The sequence below is a fragment of the Acipenser ruthenus genome, chromosome 18 (genome assembly GCF_902713425.1).
Source record: "Acipenser ruthenus chromosome 18, fAciRut3.2 maternal haplotype, whole genome shotgun sequence".
Taxonomy (NCBI): domain Eukaryota; kingdom Metazoa; phylum Chordata; class Actinopteri; order Acipenseriformes; family Acipenseridae; genus Acipenser; species Acipenser ruthenus.
The window spans coordinates 8103462-8124461 of record NC_081206.1 but is presented as its reverse complement, the minus strand read 5'-3'; the positions used below and the strand labels follow the sequence as shown (position 1 = coordinate 8124461).

Below are 21000 nucleotides of genomic sequence, written 5' to 3'. Positions count from 1 at the left end.
GAAGATCTGCATCTGCTTCGCAATGCAGCTTTTATTTTGAACAGTGTGATTCACCCAGTCATTGTCATTCCATTGGAAGGAATGTACAGTAGGGTTATTTAACAGTTTTATGACTTTTAAATAACTCCTGATAAAGCTAAAGCTTTGACTAGGTCCCAGCATCTCAAGAAATACACTCTGAGTCTTCTCACATTAATCAAGTGGCGCTAGATACAGGACAGAGAGAAGGAGACACAACTTCAACAGAGTGGCGAGGGTATGGAATAGGTTACCTAGTCATGTTGTTCATGTAGAACTTGACAAAGTTCTGAGATCAATCAGCTATTCAGACCCAGACAAACATAGATGGGCTGCGTGGGCTCCTCTCGTTTAAATAATTTCTTACTATAGTTGCTGTTTATCTACTGTGACTTCTATGAAACATTTCTCATGCTTGAATTAATAAATCGCTGCTAAAATGTATGGTGCCATTTGGTGTGTGACGACATAGCCAGGGATCCCCATCTGGGAAAAGGTTTGTAAGGAGAAGTAGAAGGCCTTGCACAGTCAGTCAAACAGATGGAGGGAATGGGTTAATGATATTACTAAAACTGTGTTGACCCCTTAATCTGTATTGTGAAGAGAGCCCCTTCTTAAGTCAACACAGTGGTATTTGGCAGAACTCTATGCTTTGGGAAAACTGCTTGAGCAGAAATGTGGAAACTTTCAATAACAACTCTGTCTTTTTTGGGGGGGGGAAGAATTTAGAATTCACAGCCAGTCAAAGCTTGTAAAATGAAAGCAATGGAAAAAGAAATGGAATGTCATCTTAGACACATTTGTAGGCACATTTAAGGTTGTAATGGTCACCCTACACAGTTGATAGGCAACTGTACTGTCCTCCCTTAGGAGATACTACTGGCCCAATAATTAAAACTAAATAAGTCAGTAAGGGTGACTGACAGTAAAACAGGGTCGTCACAATGCGTCCATTTAACTACACAACCACTGGTTTATTCCAAGGAACACAAAGCTTGACAAAAAAATAAGAGCAGCAGACAAAAAGAAAAACAAAGGCTAAAGAATAATATCTAGCTAACAGTATAAAGATTAGGTTTCAAAAGGTAGACAGACTCTCTAACCAAGGTGCTAGCTACAGGAAAAAAAACACACTCCCAACCCCCCACAATCAGAGAAATCAGAGACAGGTGAAGATTGACTGTGTGAGAGGATTGGTGGATGAAATTTTGAATGGACCAATGGGCTGAAAGAAAGAAATGGATACTGGGAAATGTAGTTTTTATAGGTTGGCCTGGCCAGGCTACTGCCTTTACTTAAAGAGACAGGTGAGTGAAAATTACACCCACATATGTAGCAACAGTGCTACAAGGTAGCATGGCGCTCAACACACATAAACTACACTCTTTGCAAACAGAAATGCTAAATCGTAAGAAACACCCCAAAAGGTGCAGCACCTGTGAATTCTCTCTGCTTTAAACTAAATGATTTGTGTTGAGTTTGAACAGTAAAGTTTGTATTCTCTATTTGCTGCCCAAGAAAGCAAATAATAATGAACTGCAGGATCAGCCAGTCCTTTACAAACTGTTTGGTTGTGGGCTTTCTGCTGGCCTGAAAAAGTTATCTTCTTTGTTCCTTTATTACAACTTATTTCACCTTTTCTAACAGTGGGTTGGTGAATAGGTAAAGTACATAAAGTATAACAATTGTTTTAACACTTTTCACACTATAGACTGCAGCATAGTAAAATAATCTAATATACTGTAATCCATCACATATCCACCCTAACTGTTTAACCTCCATGACCAACCTTTTCAGCAACGTTATTTTATTATTGAACACAGAAGATTACTTCAGATATTGTAGCTCCACAAAAGTTTTTGTACACTGTTGTACAAGTATGTGCTCTGTGTTTTACCACTGCTGGTAGCGTCACGTGAGCTGTTCAGTGACTTGATATATAAATAAATCCTGTTTGCCTGCGGGGGGGGGGGGGGGCGTATCAACTTCAACCTCTGTCTCGATCTCCTGTCTGTCACTCAGCAGCGAAAGCACGCACCCACATGGCAGACGGCTACCCTGTCACAAGCATTAATACCCTGTATCTTTCTAAACAAGGGATTTAGAGGAGCTCTCTAATAAAAGCTGAATCTCAAAACAATAATTGTGTGAATATAGTAATTGTTACAGCTGTGCATAATGGTATTTAAAACAGGATTCATCAGAGTTTTTACACACCTGCCCTTACTCTGGTCACACTGGAGTCGGATATGTGACGGATTACTGTACTATGCAGATGACCAAAAGGTAAAGACGTGCCTTGCGTTTCATTTGCTTATTATTTTATGATGTTGTGTTTAAAGGGTAGGTCATTATCTTGAAGCGTTATGCAATCCAGTATGACATACTTGTTGTATCCAGAAATCAAGGTGCATACTGAATAATATGGCCAAGGTATTCCACTTCACAAACAAACAAACCCCGTTCATGACATCAACCATCTCATAGTTCTAGATTGCATTCTTCTCAGCTATAAGGATGAAGTGTGTGATCAAACCAATTGCACCTGCTTATGAGTGTAGCAGCAAGAGTATGGCTTTTGTAAACCTATATCTCAATAACTAGATTTGTGAATATCTAGATTACAGATTTGTTTTCCACCCATGAAGAATACATGTCCGTAAGCAAGAGAAACTGACACACAACGATAGCTATAAAAAAATGATTGTATTTTATTAAATTCAACCCATTGTTATCATAGCAGCTCAATAGCACCCCCTGTTGTGCTGTCACAACATCCGACTACATAGTGTATATTTATATATAACCCCTGCGCACCCTTTTTTGTTGTTTAAAAACGATAGTAGTAGCAATTAGGTTATGAAAACAAATGTATATTTTGTATAAAACTAAACAAAAAAGCAGCTCTGTGCTACAGGGTGTTGAGTTAGTATAAGGCAGCTGCTATTATTTTTAAGCAGTGAAATTAATATTAAATTTCTGTTTCCCATTCAACTGCAGTATAGTTGTTATTGTGGTATCATTTAAAATGCTCTTTTAATTTTCAGCTAACACCTTAAGAGGAGATTTGCTTCTGGTTGAGCTTGACTGCAGGGCATGCCAGTCTGTCTGGTTGCCTGGAACCAAAGGCCTTTTGTTTTGTCATCAGCCAGACTAAATTTCCGGAGTGTAGGAGTGGATCCTGTTCTTTAAAACTCTGTGGTTTTAACCATTCCGTAGGCTTCATACAATCTGTTCAGGAGGTCCTTCTTTTCCTTCTCTGGTAGGAAGCTGGATTTAGCAGAATTCAAATTCTGTGTGACAGTAAAAAATGAAAGAAATGTTAGCTGATTGTATTCTGTTTATTTAAGCGATAACATTAGGGCTGGCCGAGTGTACAAGGAAAATAAAACGACTCTTGTGTGGACAAACCTTGCTGAGGCCCTAAAGTTACCCAAATTCCACAGGGTTTTCAGTCTGCCTTTAAAAGGAATATTCTGTTGGTGCCAGTCAACAGTAGAATCTGTGACTTACTGTATCTGGAATTAAATGTTCCTTTGAGTTTTTAAACTGTATTTCAAAACAATATTGCCATTTATATCGGTTTTATTTAAAACAATGACAGAGTTATTTAAAAGGTAGGTATGTAGTGAGGTTTAAAAAGCAAACCATTTACGATGTTGGATTTATTGCAGCATATATTATATACAGTAACCTCGACTTGCAGAACTAAAACTTATATTTAACTGTTCAATAAACATCTTCAACTTCAGCTGTATACTGTTGTTTCTAAGACAGTCCGCTAGTAAAAATCCATTCTCAGGGTTTATGGAAGCATGCCCCTAATCTAGAATCATGTTAACCAAGCTTTGCTACACTTCAGAAAATGCACTGACGTTATTACGGTTACACATTAGGAAGATTTCTTACCACTCTCATAAATTCCTCCTCTGTGAAACCCATGTATTTCTTCACAGTTTTATAATCATCTTCCAGCATTGATTTAAATATCAATGGGTCGTCTGTATTTATAGAGTAATTGGCCTTGTCTTCTCTAAACCTGCACAATGGAAAATCTGATTAAGCTCAAAAGCCTGAAGCAGTACCTCTTTAAGCAGTTTACTGGGTTTGAATTAGTTCAGTGGATGGCAGGACTTATCCCATTTTGCCCAATAACCTCACATTTGCCTTCCATGGTTATATATTAAGATACATTTACTTGGTTTCAAATAAAAGTACCAGAATCATACTCAGCAACATATAAATACTCAGGCTTTGGTTACTGTTATACAGTAGTCAGTGGGACCAAGCCAAATCTTACCTGATTATGGGGTGCTTTGTATAATCTGGATCACATGCTCCAGTCAGGTAGCTAGAAATTGGACAGGTCTGGAGGCAGAAAAGGTATTTCAGTAGCCAGTAAACACGTTTTTCATGCATCTAAAATTCTGCATGTAGCAAAATCTCTATCAATGGAATATTCTGCACCTGACCGTCTACATTCCGAATCTTTGCATGTCGCATTTGCAAGGTGGTATGTGCTTGCAGTATGCAGAATACTACAATTGTAGCATTCTAATCTTGTGACAGACATGTACACTGAACCTCATTTGTTTGCTTTGGATTTCCAGTGCTTCCTATTCAGCATACTAGCTCTATGTAAACAGTGAACCACAATATGCAGACTGCATGTTTTGCTTTAGTAGTAGGAATTCTTTAGAAGAAATATAATAAAACTGATCTCAAGAGATATATATGTTCAGTTTAAGAGCCAGACCTTAAATATTCAGAGTTCACTATTTTAAGTTTTGCCTAATTGCCAGGTAAATGGGAAATATGCTTCTGTCAATTTGCATTAGAGCAGATCTAGTGTGCTTTACATTTTATTCCACAAGAGGTCGCCATAGGATAGCGATGTGTCAATCTGCTGCTCACCTCAAAATGCATGTTTTGCTTTAGTAGTTGGCTGTACAGCTCCTGGTCTTCCACTGTGTGGTAGCCGTGTCCAATTCTTTCAGCTTTCAAAACCTCTACAGCCTGGAAAAAAAGACATATATTCAGATATTAACTGCTACCAAAAACTCAGTCACTCTCTTACTGGTGTTGTCCGTTTGAAAGCAACAGGAAGCACCTGTCATGTTGTCTTTATTGCCATTATGTTGTCATAGAAAACCTCCATCTCTGGTATTTACTGTACATTACATTTTATATTTAAAGGTGTCACACTAACATATTTACAGTAACAAGATTAATTGGATTATACAAACGACTTGGGCCGAGCTGCTTAGAAGTGTGCATTACCATGCAAATACACAGGCTATTAAACTTGCAGGAACTAATACAGGCACAGTGACATTACTAAAATGTGCCAAGTCTGAGAGTGCACAGCAAACGACTCTGTTTCCAAGAAGAGATGATTACCTCACTGTCCTGCTTAGCACGCCTGTCATTATAATCAAGGCAGAATCAGGCTGCGTCAGTGGAGAGGACTGGCGTCCAATCATTGATAGCCTACCGTCTTGTCAAAAAATCTGGACCCCTAGCAAAAGTTTTTATTAAACTTTCACTTAAGTCTATTTTACAAGAAAGTCGTGAGTATTGCACAAAACTTGTTTCATCCAAAACAATAGAATGCCAGTTACAATTATTATTATTATTATTATTATTATTATTTTTTTATGGAATTGTATTCTAATATTGAAAACTGAACGCATTCTTGATCCTATTTTAGGTGGTTCAGGTCATTTGGTTATACGTATAACTGGGCCAGGGGCTTACCTCTCGAACGACAGATGGTGGTCCCACCTCTCCCGCATGGACAGTCCTGTGGATTCCACTCTTGACAGCTTCCTGTAGAGATGAGGTGAAAGCGTTCATTAGATCAATGGGGTGCCACAGTGGTGATGCCACAGTCACCTTCGTGCTTGTTGCTACATGGTTCTACATTAGAACCACCAGGGGGGGTGAGTGAGCAGTGTTTATACTGTAGTTCCTTCTCTTTTAGTACAGTTAATATATACAACCTCAACACAGTCAGCCCTCTGTTTGAGCAGCCTGCATTGTGTAGCAGGCAGTGTTGTGCGATGCACTGCTGTTACAGATTGAGACCTCCCTGTAGTGAGGTGAGGTTCAAAGCTCTGTAAGCATGCCTGCAGATGAGGCCCATTACTCACATTTCAGTTTCCCATAATGAAAACTTGCGTTTGTGTCAACCGATATTTTGCGTCAAAGCTTTTACTGTGTTTAAATGTTACTCTGCTGCTCAATCTAGTAGTAATAATAGTATATTATTAACCCCAAAGGAAGAGTCTAAAGTTACAGGCACTTATGTTGTACAGCTTTCCCAGCAGTTCCATACTGTGCAGGATACTGCTGATGCACCAATATACCACTTTAAACAGGGCACAGGGTTAAAATATATGTAGGTCATTGATTTCCCTGTCATGCTTCTAATATCACAGCTCCGGCTGAATAATTGAATTGGTTTCCGTTGCTCCTTTAGTAATTTGCATTATGCTAGCCCATAACAGAAATAACCCTTTACAGTAGAGTGAGCCCATTCAATGATATATAAACTGTTTGTAGTCATACCTTTTAATCATGGTACCGTATGTACATCTAACAGATATGAAACCAAATGCTATCACTTCCCTTATACAAAGAACTTTAGTTTACAAATAGTCATTTTACAACTCATCAGATATGTAGTTCCCATCAAGGATGGCACAACAAGGTGTAGCACGAAGTGTGCATGCACTCTGCCTCCTAAAAACACATCACAATGATCTGGCAGCTTCATGAAGAATTCCACGTCAGCACAGATGCACACTCTTTCTGTGGACTGTGGATTTCTGATAAGGAAACATTGTTCACAAAACACAATAGCCTGTGAATGCCTCCTCTTTCACAATTTAATTTCCTTCTAGTCACGCGGTTGGGAGTCATCTATTGAGAGACCTAAACAGAAAACATTACACTGATTGTTGAATGTTAAGAACTGTGTTTTTCTTTAGTCTGTGGGCAAAACAATAGTCTAATCATACTTTGAGCAACGCACATGGGAGTGCCAGCAAACTGGAGTGTCAATAAAGTCTGCTTTGCAGTGAAGTACAGTGCATAGAATTGTAGACAACGCACAGCTGTATAAGGAACATTTTATTTGAATGATAAAATGAACTGATTTCCTCTAAAAATCTGTTAAATCGTGTAATAAAAAGTCACCAATGCCATTCTAGTCCTTAACAGACAGATTAGCCCAAGCAGGATGGGAAACATAAACAGCATAATGTGAGGAATCTGTTCTGTTATTAAGGTCCTGGATTCAATTAAAATGAAGGTGCTGCCATGAACTTTGATTTAATTCTGGCCTCATAGCTTGGCAGTAGGATTAGTAATTTTGTTTGTTTATTAAGGAGCCAAGTATTGCTAAACTGGTTTTATTTAAGGGTCCTAATAATTCACTGTGTCAGTTGTTTTTCTGCCATATACAGTAATTGCCTTCATCATTTTTGATCAATAAAATGTGAAATTATGTAGCAGTAAAAACACACACATGTTGAATGACTCCTGGCAGTATATCTAATCAGTATATAGGTGGATTCACTTTCAATAGCAGCAAAAGCTGCTGAGTCCTGAAAAGCATAAATGCATTAGGGCTTGTCATTCCCTTCAACCTAAATGATGCAGCAGCACTTCATAGTGATCTATAACCCCTAAAGATCTGTAAGCAACTCCCTCTAGATGTGTTATTCATTTGCTTCCTGAGAAGTGAAAGGGGGCATATCTACAACGCTCAACCCTAGAACAAGGTTGTCTTGATTGAATAAATGAAATAACCAAACCTATACTTTTATCCCAATTCATGCCTAAATTGGATTATTGAATGATAACAATACTTCAAAGAAGAGGGATCCAAAGACTGTTAAAATGTTCTATCTTAGCCCTGACAATTGTAATACAACAAATAGAATATGATAGCGCTTTCAATTATTTACTTGGTGTTCCTCCTGTGTTCCACAGTGCTTTCTATTCTCTAGCTATCAAACTGAGTTTACAATAGCTTACTATAATCTTTAATCAGTCTTATTCGGTCTACATAGCAACAGAAAATGTTTATCTAAGCTGTCAAAAACAACGGCTACTGAAAAAATGTTTAAATTAAATAAACAGCACAATTCAAACCTAGTTAACGGTCTACTTAGATTAAATAACAAACACTAAGCCAAATACAAATACCTGCATTTCAAAAAAACAATATACTGCATAAAAACAAAATTGCCTTAAAACAATCAAGGTATGTTCCACTGTTTTCTCTTTCCCTGGTAAGCACTTTTTTTCTTTGGTAAAATGTATACATTAACTTTAAATGCATATATTAACTCTACCTTTAAGCTTTCTGTATCCAATATTTATTTAAAATCTAGTTAACAGTCACTGTGGTTAAGCTATGACTTTCTCTTTATCATCAGGAAACCATAGAAGCACCCATTTGGGGTCCATCTAAAACCCAAGGTAAAGTGAAGGGTGCTGTTAGATTTTGCCAGAGGAGTTTCTCTAAGCCCAGGGAATCCAGTATACTAGCTAGAATCACCAGCCTCATACTGTACCTCATATGCCCGTCTGTGCCCTGGGAAGGCTTCACAGTTCAAAGACTCGTCACCTGCCAGGTCAATTGCCACCACTCCCTCATTGCGATACTTCTTACACAGTTCTACCACCTCCGATGACCACTCTGCACATTCAGAAGAAATGTGGAGGTTAAGGTTACATTATGGTTAGCAAGGTAAGCAGTTTAAGAAAAAGTCCCCCTAAAAACACATTGTTAAAAAGATCAGATCAAATACCTTTGGTTCATCTCTCTTGACGTTATCACTCGCTAACCACCACCGCCCAACCCCTCCAAAGAGAAACAACATTGTACCCAGAACTGTAAATCTTAAAACTCCAGTAGATTCAACTTCATTTCATAATAGACAATTGCATATTCTCCTGCAACACCCCTCATACTGCACACTACAAATTGCTTTTATAGGAACCTGCATGAGGTCACAACACCTTGGAAGAAAAATGCTTTTGTATTACACAATACAGGCAATGGATACCAATCTCCTGTCTGTTTTTTTCCATTAAACTATTAGACCGATATACTGTAATTAACAGGAACCTATGACAATAAACTTGCATGCACGCACACACAGTCTGTAGATAAGCACACACAGGTGGGTAATACTTTACTTGGCATGTGACGCATGCAGCAGAGAATGGACCTGGCTTTAATGTTGAAGGCCTGCTCTCCTTCCCGCAGCCCCTGATTAACGAGATTAACCACCTCATCCGGTGTCAGGTCACCTCTGAGGACAGACACAAAGCACATTGACAAATTCAATCGTCCAGATGAAGCAAATCCATCCTGACACTTTCTGTTTATACTTGGCTACGAAGCCACGGCAGCAGAACATTGATTTACGAGTCAAAGGATTCTTCTCCAGATTGCTGGAGCCGTTTTCAATCAGTGTAAAGTCCCTAATACAATCCCTGTGTGGATTACAATGTAGAGGGTGGTTAGAAACTCAGCAGGCCATTTCGCAATAATGCAGAAAGAAAAACTATTTACCACAGAGAAGATAGGCAGTTGAGACACCAAATATACAAATTAAGCCATTTTCAAGGCGTTTACCACAGTAATTCTTTAATTAAGTTCTCGAAAGCACACAAGCTGTGTGTCCTTAACGCGGGAAATTTCTCTTTAAAAAATAAATAGAAGCTAATAGAAGACTACAGTTTTGCATCTTTTCCCCTATCCTGTAGGAGCACAAAAATACAAATACAATAACAACTAGCATTATGGACAGTCACAATTTAACATACGCATTTTGATATTGTCCAACCCAGTCACTCTCCATGGCTAGTAAAGAAATCACATTGCATTTGCAGTGCACTAAATATTTTATTATATGTGAATACATGATTGTCTCATGAGGGATGCTAATATACAGCAAACTTGTTAGATTGGTGCAAAAAAACATGTACTGTATAGAAGGCAGCTTTGCTATTGTAGCGTTGTCTACCTGGGCTTCTTGTGTTTAATAATAGCGAGTTCCATAAGGAACACTTTACTTACTCTTTTTGGTTCCAGGGTAGAGGATCCACATTGCAGTTTGCTAGGAAGTGGGGACTGTATCTGACTTCAACATATATCACTCCTTCTTTGGCTTTCATTTCCACAAGTTCATAGGCTATTCTTTTAATAGCTTCTCTGTCACCCCTGCAACAAAATACAGTACTTCATTCACTGGAACCTGGCATGTAAATTTAGGAATGAGCTGTATCAAAAACTGGAAATGTATGGAGTGCACAAATGGACACAGACAACCGACACACTGCAGAATGTCATTATAAGAGCACAGTACAGTATCTGTCTGTAAGGTTAATCACAGAGACAGAGCCAGGTGTAGCACAGTCAATTCATATTAAAACCATGCTAAAACGTTTTTTTACATACACATACATAAAGTAGATGTTATTTGATTAGACAACATCATGAACAAAACACACGCATCAGCAGAGAAACTTGTAAACTTGTTTTTTGTGAACAAGTCTTCCCCTTCTATCAGCTTCTTGTTTACAGCATGTGATTCTGAAAATGATCTGTGCTTTAAGTTAATACGTTGTGTGGAGGGCGTCTCTAACTGTATAAGAGATCATCGGGTGCAGTCTGGATAAAATAGAAGTATCGGAAACATAAAACAAAGGCAAGCCATTTTTAATAGTCGGGATTGCAAACAAATCGCTATTCTTAACTGACTAAACAGGTTCAGATAAGCAATAGCACAATATTCGACACTGAGAGTGTTTGTTTCAGTGTTTGTTTCACTCATGGCCTGTAACCAATCTCTGTTGTCTTGCAGGCCTATCAAAACTCCTATTTAGACAAGTCCATGCCTTCTAGGAATTGGACTGTGAGAGATTTCACTTTACTAAAGGCATTAAATGTGATAAAACAGATCGCAAAACAGCTGGCATTTGCTCAGTGAGTCCAGTACAGTGAAGCTTGTGGCAGTTCTTCTCTTTTCTTATTTTTAATGAAGAAATCTGGTTAAGTAACTTTTATCACTTGGCAGTTTGTGGTTTACAGTCTCTTTTCTATGTGACTTAGATTTAGGCCGCTACAAACCTTATTACTTTTACTTTAATTTAACCCTTAAGAACAAAATCTGTACAACGTGAGAGATGGTTGACTACTGACAGAACAGCAAAATCGGATTACAGGTCATCAGAGGTCATTAGCCCTTGTGATTCCATTTAATGTCACACTAAAGTGCCATTGATTTCATCCACAGATTGAAAATAGGTTAAAAGCTAGCACACCCTGTTGGAATTCCAGACTTGCTTCACATAACATCTTGCCAGGAAGTTCAATGATTGCCTCACCAGTGGCTTCAATCTCAAAGATCTTTCTGGACAGATCCCACCTTTGACGTTATGCACTGGGAAGTCATCCTCGAACACATTTCTTTCTAGAGCAGAGTTCGATGTGAAAATGTCTTGTGATCCCTTACTGTTTTGCTGTTAATCCTTTCATTCAAACGACTGTGTTTTCTCTTTGACCTATCTTTCCTGTAAAACCACCAGGGCTAATTTAAATCAAACTATTCCCCACCACAAAGCTGGATTTTATGTGAGATTACAAAACAGTCTTTGCTTCTACCCTTTATTTTTTGCAGTGTAAACATATTGTGACTATCAGTTGACCTTTACAGGAAGTGGGTTGAATGCTTTCATATTGTGGTCTGTACATATATTTGTATGGCTTGTTAAGAAAACAGCGTCTCACTTAACTAAAATGGTGGGAAAGTCAGTATACAGTCAGTACAATAAAGCATAGCACATATGCAATTTCCACTGCCTTATATGGACATTTTTAGTGGGATTTCAAGCAGTTAAGAGAACGAAATATTTCCAACCTCCCACTGGTCAAACCATGTTTGCTATGAAGCGGACAGTAATGGTCGCTAGGAGTACTTGTTTTTATTGACCAAAAGTTCATTACAGATATTGCAGATTTTAATAATAAGCTGAGCTTTACTGCACTGCGGAAGAAAGGTTGTTTGTATTTTGGACTAAAGCTAGTTTTATTGAGCAGCAATGGCAGAGTTTCCATGTATGTTCTTGGCCACAAACCTCATCCTCTCAAGCTGTTTCTCCAAACGTGCATACGCATCACCACTTCACATGTAAATAACCACACATGGAAACTCCCCTGTCTCAATCGGGGAGTTTCCATGTGTGGTTATTTACATATGACGTGGCGATGCTCTAATGGTGTATTTTTGTCTTTAATACCAGATTTGTTCCTTTTTATTCTGTACACTTAAACAGTGTCGGTATTTAGATTCACCACTATTTAGATTAATACATGCTACTGTCTTTTGTATTGTACCTAATGATGTTGATAAGGTGCTCAATAGACAACCTCTAAGGGAAAACACCAGTGATATTAATACTGAGTGAAAGGAATACAGTACTTGGATCCACCAATGTAGTTAGTCAAGCCAAGTAACAAAGCAGAGCCTGGTGGAATGTAGCGAAGGAAATAATGGTTCATTATTGCAAAACAACTGCTAGTGCTGAGTAAGAATCTCTTTATCAAGGGCCTTGAATGGCAGGGTTTGTCTGTCACTGTTACACCTAAACACAATGGGGAACCTGCTAGCTGTTCAGCTGATGTTCTGTTCAAAAACAACATCAAACCAACTGACGACAAGCCACGTCGCTTCTGTTTACTGGAAGGAGATCTCTAATCAGTAAAGATGCTGTTAAAACAAATGTCCGATTTGCTTTAAAAAAATAAAATAAGAATTGGAGAAAGTGTTTTTTGCCAAACCACAAAAACTAGTTTCATGCCACCATCCACACACACACACACGTATGCTGTCCATTATATTTTCAATGCTAATTTGTAATTTGAGCTCCTTTTTGTTGAGTCAAATAACACTTCCCACTCACTTCCCATGGGAACATCAGAATATTTAAAGGTGGCTGTGCAGAAAAAAAGCAACATTTAAATGCCAAACTCAATATACATGCTGCGATTGTTTTTGAATTGTTTTAGATTTTTCTGATGAACTGAAACAATCAAGGGAGCAGCACTGTACTAGAGATTAAATACCTATAGACAGCACGTCAGAAGCGACATTGTTTTTTTTCCATTTGCACTTTGAGATCTTGATAAATGAGAAGACTGACATTGCACTTTGCCCTCCCTCCCAATATAAAAATGTAAAAAGTGTCATTAATGATACATAATTGCCTTTTACCACGTTTAACAGTATAATAAAAATGTGCTGAGGTATATTACAAGTGTCTTCGTAAACAGAGCACTAACGCTAAGTGGTTACAGCATTGCTTTGCAGTTAAGCACACACTCACGCGATTACAGGCATGTAGTGGGCGAACTTGCCAAGGAACACTGTCAGGCTGGCAGGCTTCTCGCACACGATTAACTGCAGCAGGTCTTCCACAGTGTCCACCGGGAGCTTCATCTCTCGCTTCCTGCAAACAAAATGCCCCCAGATCACTTCCAACTCGCACGTCACTTTAAACTTGCTCGTGGGACAAATTCTCTCGCTCTGAACCCCAGTTTCAGAGTCACCTTGTTGAAATTTGTAACTAAAATAGTCATGGTCTAGTGTTTTGAGTGGAGTTACCTTTCCTTTACTACTCGATGATCTGCAGTGTTGAGTGGAGTTCTCTTTATACTACTAGAGCGCTCTGCAGTGTTAAGTGGAGTTCTCTTTCCTATACTACTAGAGTGGTCTGTAGTTCTGAATGAAGTTACATTTGCTATACTGCTAGAGCAGTCTCTAGTTCTGAGTGTAGTTACCTTTACTAAAATACTAGTGTTAAAATAGTTTATTGCAGTACAGTGGTGTGGGGTGCATAATTATGAACCCCCTCTGATATATAATAAACATACAGTACCAGCAATAGATACTTGAACTTGCCTTGTTTGCAGGAGGCTGTTTTATTTCACCCAATACTACAGCACACTCGGACATTAGATTGAACTCACTTAGCAAAGTGCAGGATGGTCTCTGGTCTAACAGCCCCATCGAGATGTACGTGCAGTTCTACCTGCAGGAAAAAGAAATGAACACAATTCATTCTCTATCTGTTAAAGAGCATGAAATAAGAGTTACAGTCCGCAGTTCAAAAACACACAGCAATGACGCTTTCAAATTTCCACACCACTTTTCAAACTGCTTTCTTTTTTTTGGGTCTGCTTTGGACCCGTCTTCAACTGCTGTCACACAGAAGTCTGCAGAGTGGAACTCCAAGTGCGTTCAGCCCCCTGTAATGTGGAGACCAGTGGACCAGCGACTACGTTTAATTCCTTAAATAGACTAAGTACTGTAAAATAAAAAAAAATTAAAATTAAAATAGCGATTCACTCAGTAGCCTTATAAATAAACCAGCTAACATGAAGTGTATCATAATTATTTTTTTGGAACGACTCAATTCTTGGCATTAATATCCACCACACGTTTACATCTGTTCAACAAACACAACATTAAGGCCTTTTTTCTCATAATTTGATAATTTGCTTTAATTAATGTATTTCTAATCAATATTATGTTATTGCTGTCTTTAAAAGTACTTACTTTATATTATGGTGGCATTTGTATATATATAACATAATAAAGATAAATTGAGGGTTAACACACAATTTTTTTTAAAGTTGGTGCCTCCCTCCAAAAACATAATCCTCATGAGATCTTTCTGATAATGTTTTCACTTGAACAGAGTTAAATCCCTCCTGAGGGTATAAAATTACATAGAACAAAAACATGAAGTCAGCGATTATGAAGTGCATATTTGTGTTGAATCTACGCTTTGAGAAACTTCACACCCAGAACAAACATTTCAGAAACCAGTGCATTAGGTTTTGAGGTAGACTAACAATATTGTCAGGAGCCATAGATACAAGACTGTGCTAGTTTTGCTTTGGTATTACTTTTTTAATGGTCCTTGACTTCTATTTTAATTGTTCCTGCTTGTGATGTAATCATAACCTTGGATATACTGTACAGTATATCCATTTTGAAGCAAATGTTTTACTTCATTTTTTTCTGAAAGTAATAAAAAACGTTTTTTACTTGCCCCTACCTGCAGATTATCTGTTTCTTGCTGATTGTATACTACTGAGATTATTTGGAGAAAACTTTGCACTTGTTTAAAAATCTTTATCTGCTTTCACATGTTCAACAATTGCAGTCCAAGTCCAAGGACTTAAGAATGTATAGAATATCCTGAAGCTAGCACTCCAGGTGCTGAATTTAATACACAATATTCTTTAGTGTCAGACCTACAAGGATCATAGTGGAGCAACACTTCACTTACTGTCTTCTTCCATGTACTGTTCTGTAGAAGGCAGGAGCCAAAAGGTCTGCCCACTTCAATTAGTGTCTTGTACTTACAAGAAGATGGTGGCTGCTGTTCACGACCTATACCCCAGTGCCCTGTACAGAACTCAAACCTATCAATCTAGGGTTATATTTCTACAGTTTCGTTTTTGTTTTGCTTCCCCCGAGAGACAGCAGCTGCAGGCACATTGTTATTCACAGAACGTCAGAGGGTCAATAGAAATCTTGTGTGCCTACCGCTAAAAGACATGGTCACAGGTACACTGCTGTTCTCTATGCAAGCCAGTGGCTACAGTTGGTGGGTAAATAAGAAATGATTGTTCCATTACTGCTTTATTAATGGAATCTGATTCTGTTCCATCCTGTGTTCCATTGCAACAAAACATGGAATCCCTAGAGATCTGTGTTTGGCACAAAGAAAGCAAAATGAGTTTACCATCCCAATGACCCTTTACTTCTGACATATTTGTTAAGCAGGTCAATTCTCTGTAGAAAACTTAATTTGCAAATACGTTTAGAAGACAATTGAAATCTTGTTTTAGTGTATCTATTTCCAGTGGCAATGTGTCTATAGACTACTGCTAAACCTACACTTTGAACCTCATACTATATTTCACAACAATATGCAGGTGTTACTTGAGCCAGGGAGCATAAATGATTAATATTCTGCCTGGTCTATATTTAACCTGTTTCATACTTGGAACCTTTTGGGTTATTCAAGTCCAAGTGGACCTAATTCAGCTGTTTCTTCAATTTGTACTTGAAGATACATAAAGTCACTTTTACAGAACATGTCAAAAACAGCTATTGTTGTTGGTGCATTTCTTAGCCATAATAGATGTTCTGAAATTGAGATTGAGAAAAATGTGCGCGGGTAGGAGCTGAGTTCATGCAAAAGAAAAGCTTTGTACCTGATGTGGAAGAGCCTGAAAATGTCTTTTGACCTGTTTTTCACTGAGGAATGACTTAGACAAATCTTTTTGAAGCATCTTTCAAAGGCATTCACTGGTGCACTTGAGCTGAAATGAGCCTATTGTTTATGTACATATTTTTTTCTCCCCACAAATGTTATGTGTCTGTGCAATCCTCTTAAAAATGGACAAATGTGTACATGTTTACAATATTAAAGGTTGTGTGTTAATTACATTTTCTAGTTTCAATATCCCACACAATCAATGATTTTGATGTGAACTTCATCATATTTACCAAGAAAAAATGGAATGAACTAAAAATTTGAAATAACATTGCACCTAGAAAATATGACTTTTAAGATCCACTTGTTTTATATACAAGCAAAAGTACATTAACTAATTTAGGTTTAACTAGATGAGAAGGAAAATACACAAGCAAGGAATATGCATTTAGGTTTGCTTAGACTGTGTATAAAAAGCTTCTACAAGACTATCAATCAATGTAAGTCCTGCAGGCAGACCGGCCTCTATTTGAAGAAAAAAATATTAAAGCAGATGTGTCTACAATAACAGTTTTGAAAGAGTTAACAAATACTAGTAGGAACACTTTAATGTGTGTTGAATTACAAAAAGAATTCCCATGAAATGCATATTGATTGTACACATCAGTTGTGCTGTATATGCTTTTTGTTAACCCTACATAATACCAGTCCACATATTCAACGTTGACAGATCTGCCAGGTGTTTAATTAGAACATTCATCAATGAACTCCCTCTAATTTCTTCAGCGAAGTTAGTGGCCATAATCTGTAGTGTCTTTGTGATTTTGCTTAGGCCCTGTCCACACTATATGGTCACCTTCTAATCAGATAGTGCGGTTTATCAGAAGTGTGGACGCTGAAATACCGTACTACATTTTTTGTGTATCCTCCAGTATCCCAAGATGCTTTGTTGTATGTTTGGCGAAATACTGGCGCCTGAAGGGCTTTCTATCAGTGTACACTCATTAATGGGTATTTATTGTTATGCTAAAAAAAACTATCACGACATCTCTGTTAAATTAATGGGGAAAATAACAAAAGCACAACGTTAAATTAGGCGACTGCAAAAATTAAATGCAAGTTAATAGTAGGATCTCGATGAACAATTAATATAATTTGTCAGCTCTGTTTGAAATAAAAAGGGTAAAAACAAAGATTGTTTTGTAATTAACAGCTTTTTTTCTGAGTTTAAATATAAAAACAGAATTAGCTCAATTTGTTTAAAGGATGTCACCTGATTAAAAAATATATCCTGGGGGCTCCCCAGTGGCGCATCCAGTAAAAGCACTCGTGTAGAGTGCAGGATGCGCCCTATAGGTTAGACGTCGTCGCTTCGAGTCCAGGCTATTCCTTTGTCGACAGAGGACGGGAGCTCTCAAGGGGCGGCATCCTGCGGCAGCGCTGCTAATGTGGAGGGAGGGTTAGGTCGGTAAGGGTGTCCTCGGCTCACCGCACACCAGCGACCTCCTTGGCCTGGCTGGGCGACTGCGGGCTTGTCCTCTGACGCTGTAGCTCTGGGTGGTGCATGGTGAGTCTGCAGTGTGTAAAAAAGCGGGCGGCTAACGGCACACGCCTCGGAGGACAGCAGGTGTTCGTCTTCACCCCTCCCGAGTCAGCGCAGGGTAGCGGTCAGTTCAGTTAAACAAAATAATTAGACAGTACTAAATTGCGGAGAAAATAACACAAAACTAATTGGCGACTACTAAATAATAAAAAAAAAATCCAAAACACTTGTTTTATTTCTTTTTGAGCAATATGCACCGCTATTAATATATTAATATGAATCATAACACGTTATTGTAAAATAAAATACAGTGCATGGTGAGATACAATCGTATTAATCTCCACTGTTCATTGCGCTGCTAGGAACTGTAACCAAACTATTTAGTGTGTGGACGCACTATGAAACGCACTATGAAACGGTACTTCATTGTGGACGCTTTGAGCTGGATTAACAGTTTCGAGTAGTGTTGTCGAGGTCGGGTGTGAACAGGGCAGTGTGTCAAAGTACAGTTTTGTATAGGGATGCACTTGACTCCGTTGTAAACGAGCTAATTATAGCTCACATGGCCTTGTTCCAATAAAAAAAAACTTAAAATGAAAAACATGACTCATGTTAAACTTGTTTTTAAAGCTGTACAGTCGCTGTACAGTCTCATTCGAAACTGGACTTGACCGAGTTCCTCGTGCAATATTAATCACATGAAAACGGACACCGACCGCTTAACTGAACAATAATAAATATAACTGCTGAAATTCTACTTTGAATAGCAAATAAATAAAACGTTAACCGGTTTTTCAAAATACAGTACGCTTATAATTTTGCTATATTTATTGTGGAGATCAAACTTTACCTAACAAACGTGTCAAACATTTTCTCTTGTATTCACAGCAGTTTCACATTCATTCTCTGCAGAAGCAACATGCTTTGTTTTGCTATTGTTCTGTTTCCACGTTTCTTACCTTTGGCTTGTCAAAAACAGGTAGACTGTTGTTGGTGGATTGCTTAGCCATGATAGATGTTCTGAAATGGACGCTTAATTTGCTGACCTAGCAGTTTGCAAGACGCGCGTTTCTGCTTCTCCCTGTCACAGCCTGTGCGGAGTACAATTCCGGGCTCATTTTGAACATTGCTCTTATGCACTGTAAAAAGACACGCCTCGATCCTCCCACTGAAAATACTGTGATATTAGAGACACAATTTGCGTCGTAGCACACACTACCACGAGGAATGCCTCAGAGTTAGTGATTACTCAAAAGCAACAACGAGAGGTGATCGAAATAAAAGCAGATTAAGAGCACTTCTAAATCATTTAAGCCATACAACCGTCTACATGGAAAGGTTTTTTTTTGTTTGTTTTAGCATACTCTGAACTATTAATCCTTGGAAAAAAAGAATACCGTGAAAAGGACAATGCCGTTTACAATAGAATACTGTTCTATTGTAACTACATCATAGCGTGGGTATTTAAGGTAGAAATGGGTTCAGTGAAATTGGTTTTATTTAACCAGAAATAGGCTTTTTTATTTTATACATTGCTCAGCGTTAAATTTCTGTTATACAATAGCAATAATAATTAAAAAAAAAAAAAAAAAAAAAAACTGAATCGCCGAACTTTTTTTGTGTTCAGCAGGGAAACAGTTCCTAAAAGAAAAATTGATTATAGCATCGTTAATTGACAAAATAAAAATAATAATTCCAAATCATTACAGCACAGTGGGGAATATGAGCATTACTTGCCATATTACCATATTTACCATATAGAATCCATTTTAAAATGCCTCAAGGTAATTTCTCTCACAAATATGTGGATTTATGCCTAATAAATGGACGCCTACATTAAAGTCACACTTTAAAATACTTATTTTGTTTAGTAAGATCAATAAATTACATTCTAATTATAATTCCTGTAATTACATTGGTTTCATATTTCCTTTCAGTATTAAATTACTATTATTTTCATAGTGCATGCTGCCTAAAGAGCTACGTATATGAAATACCAGTTATCTACATCCCTCTTGTTGCTGTGAATCACCTGGGATATAATTGTCTGTTTCAGTCATCACATCGAGAAGTTAACCAACCCCCTGAGGCCTATAGAGAGCTCTCAAAACATGCTTTCTCTCTAAGTACAACTGGTACACCAGAGTGTAAGCATTAGCCTTCCCTCAATGGGTGTACACACACCACAGTTCTCTGTGGTTTACGGATACATTTCCTACATCCACTCAGGGCAGAGTGTTCCAGGGAGCAGGTTAATGGTTCATTTGGTGTGAGAGAGAAGACATATTTGAGAGTTATTTAGAGGTCATCCTCAGGTAAGGGTAATGAATGAATCCCCTCTCCCTGGTGACGTCATCCTTCATTTAATAGTCGATGTCTTTTCCTGATCGGCTTGGGTCCTCTAAACCCGCGACAGTTTCTTATGCAAATGCATGTCCATTCGTATTGATCATATGGAAAGATAATAGTGTACATGTAATTATCTGTTGGTGATACAGTGTATTTATTGTTTTATAATGGTCCAGATGCACAGAAACGGTTCTAAATAGCTTGAAACAGTATGTGTGCGCACCATAAATATGAGCATCGCTTGCTGTATTATCATATTTACCATATTTCATTAATTTTAAAATACCTCAAGGTATTTTTTTTTATCACGAATACATTTTGTTTATCCTTGAAAACCATCACCATAATATGACACAATGTCTATGCTTTACTTTTGTGTTTAATACGTTTCTAGAGCCATCAATGCTATTCACGTCCAGGGTCTAGGTTCTGCAGTGTTCTGAAAATGTGCAGTTATGTACTAGATAAGATAAGCACAATCGAGACAACTTTGTAATCTTTTCCCAGCAGGAACATGAAAACAAGCAAACGTGATGTTCAAGTGTAACCAGGACACACCCAATGACACGATTTGACCAACTTGATTGACCAAAAATAAACACGTTTCTGTATATGAACTAACATAAAATGAACAGCATCTGTTAATAAACCAGTAATAAACTAACTGGGGAATCACCCTGGTACTGCAGTACTGTACATATATATATACATATATGCAGTACTGTACATATACATATATAAAAAATAAAATAAAAAATGAAAGCAAGGAATCTGCA

The 21000-nt window shown here is 37.9% G+C and overlaps 1 protein-coding gene across 1 annotated transcript; it reads right to left on the bottom strand.

The window, feature by feature from the left end:
• Positions 1–2709: 2709 nt before the first annotated feature.
• Positions 2710–19012, bottom strand: LOC117395268 (adenosine deaminase). Its single transcript, XM_033994173.3, has 11 exons — positions 18835–19012; positions 14069–14130; positions 13426–13548; positions 10118–10261; positions 9232–9347; positions 8604–8728; positions 5776–5847; positions 4933–5034; positions 4319–4386; positions 3928–4057; positions 2710–3311 (listed from the first exon to the last, which is right to left on the bottom strand). The coding sequence occupies exons 1-11, from the start codon at positions 18883–18885 to the stop codon at positions 3207–3209; spliced, it is 1098 nt and encodes a 365-aa protein (XP_033850064.2). The 5' UTR covers positions 18886–19012; the 3' UTR covers positions 2710–3206.
• Between the last annotated feature and the right edge of the window lie 1988 nt (positions 19013–21000).

What these genes read in the sequence shown, in the direction of transcription:
- LOC117395268 (XM_033994173.3), bottom strand. Translation starts at nt 18,885, where the DNA reads ATGGCTAAGCAATCCACCAACAACAGTCTACCTGTTTTTGACAAGCCA. An exon ending in CTACCCTGGAACCAAAAAGA is followed by an intron (nt 9,348 to 10,117) that starts GTAAGTAAAGTG and finishes GTCTGTCCTCAG; the next exon opens with AGGTGACCTGACACCGGATG. An exon ending in AGGAGGAATTTATGAGAGTG is followed by an intron (nt 3,312 to 3,927) that starts GTAAGAAATCTT and finishes ACTGTCACACAG; the next exon opens with AATTTGAATTCTGCTAAATC.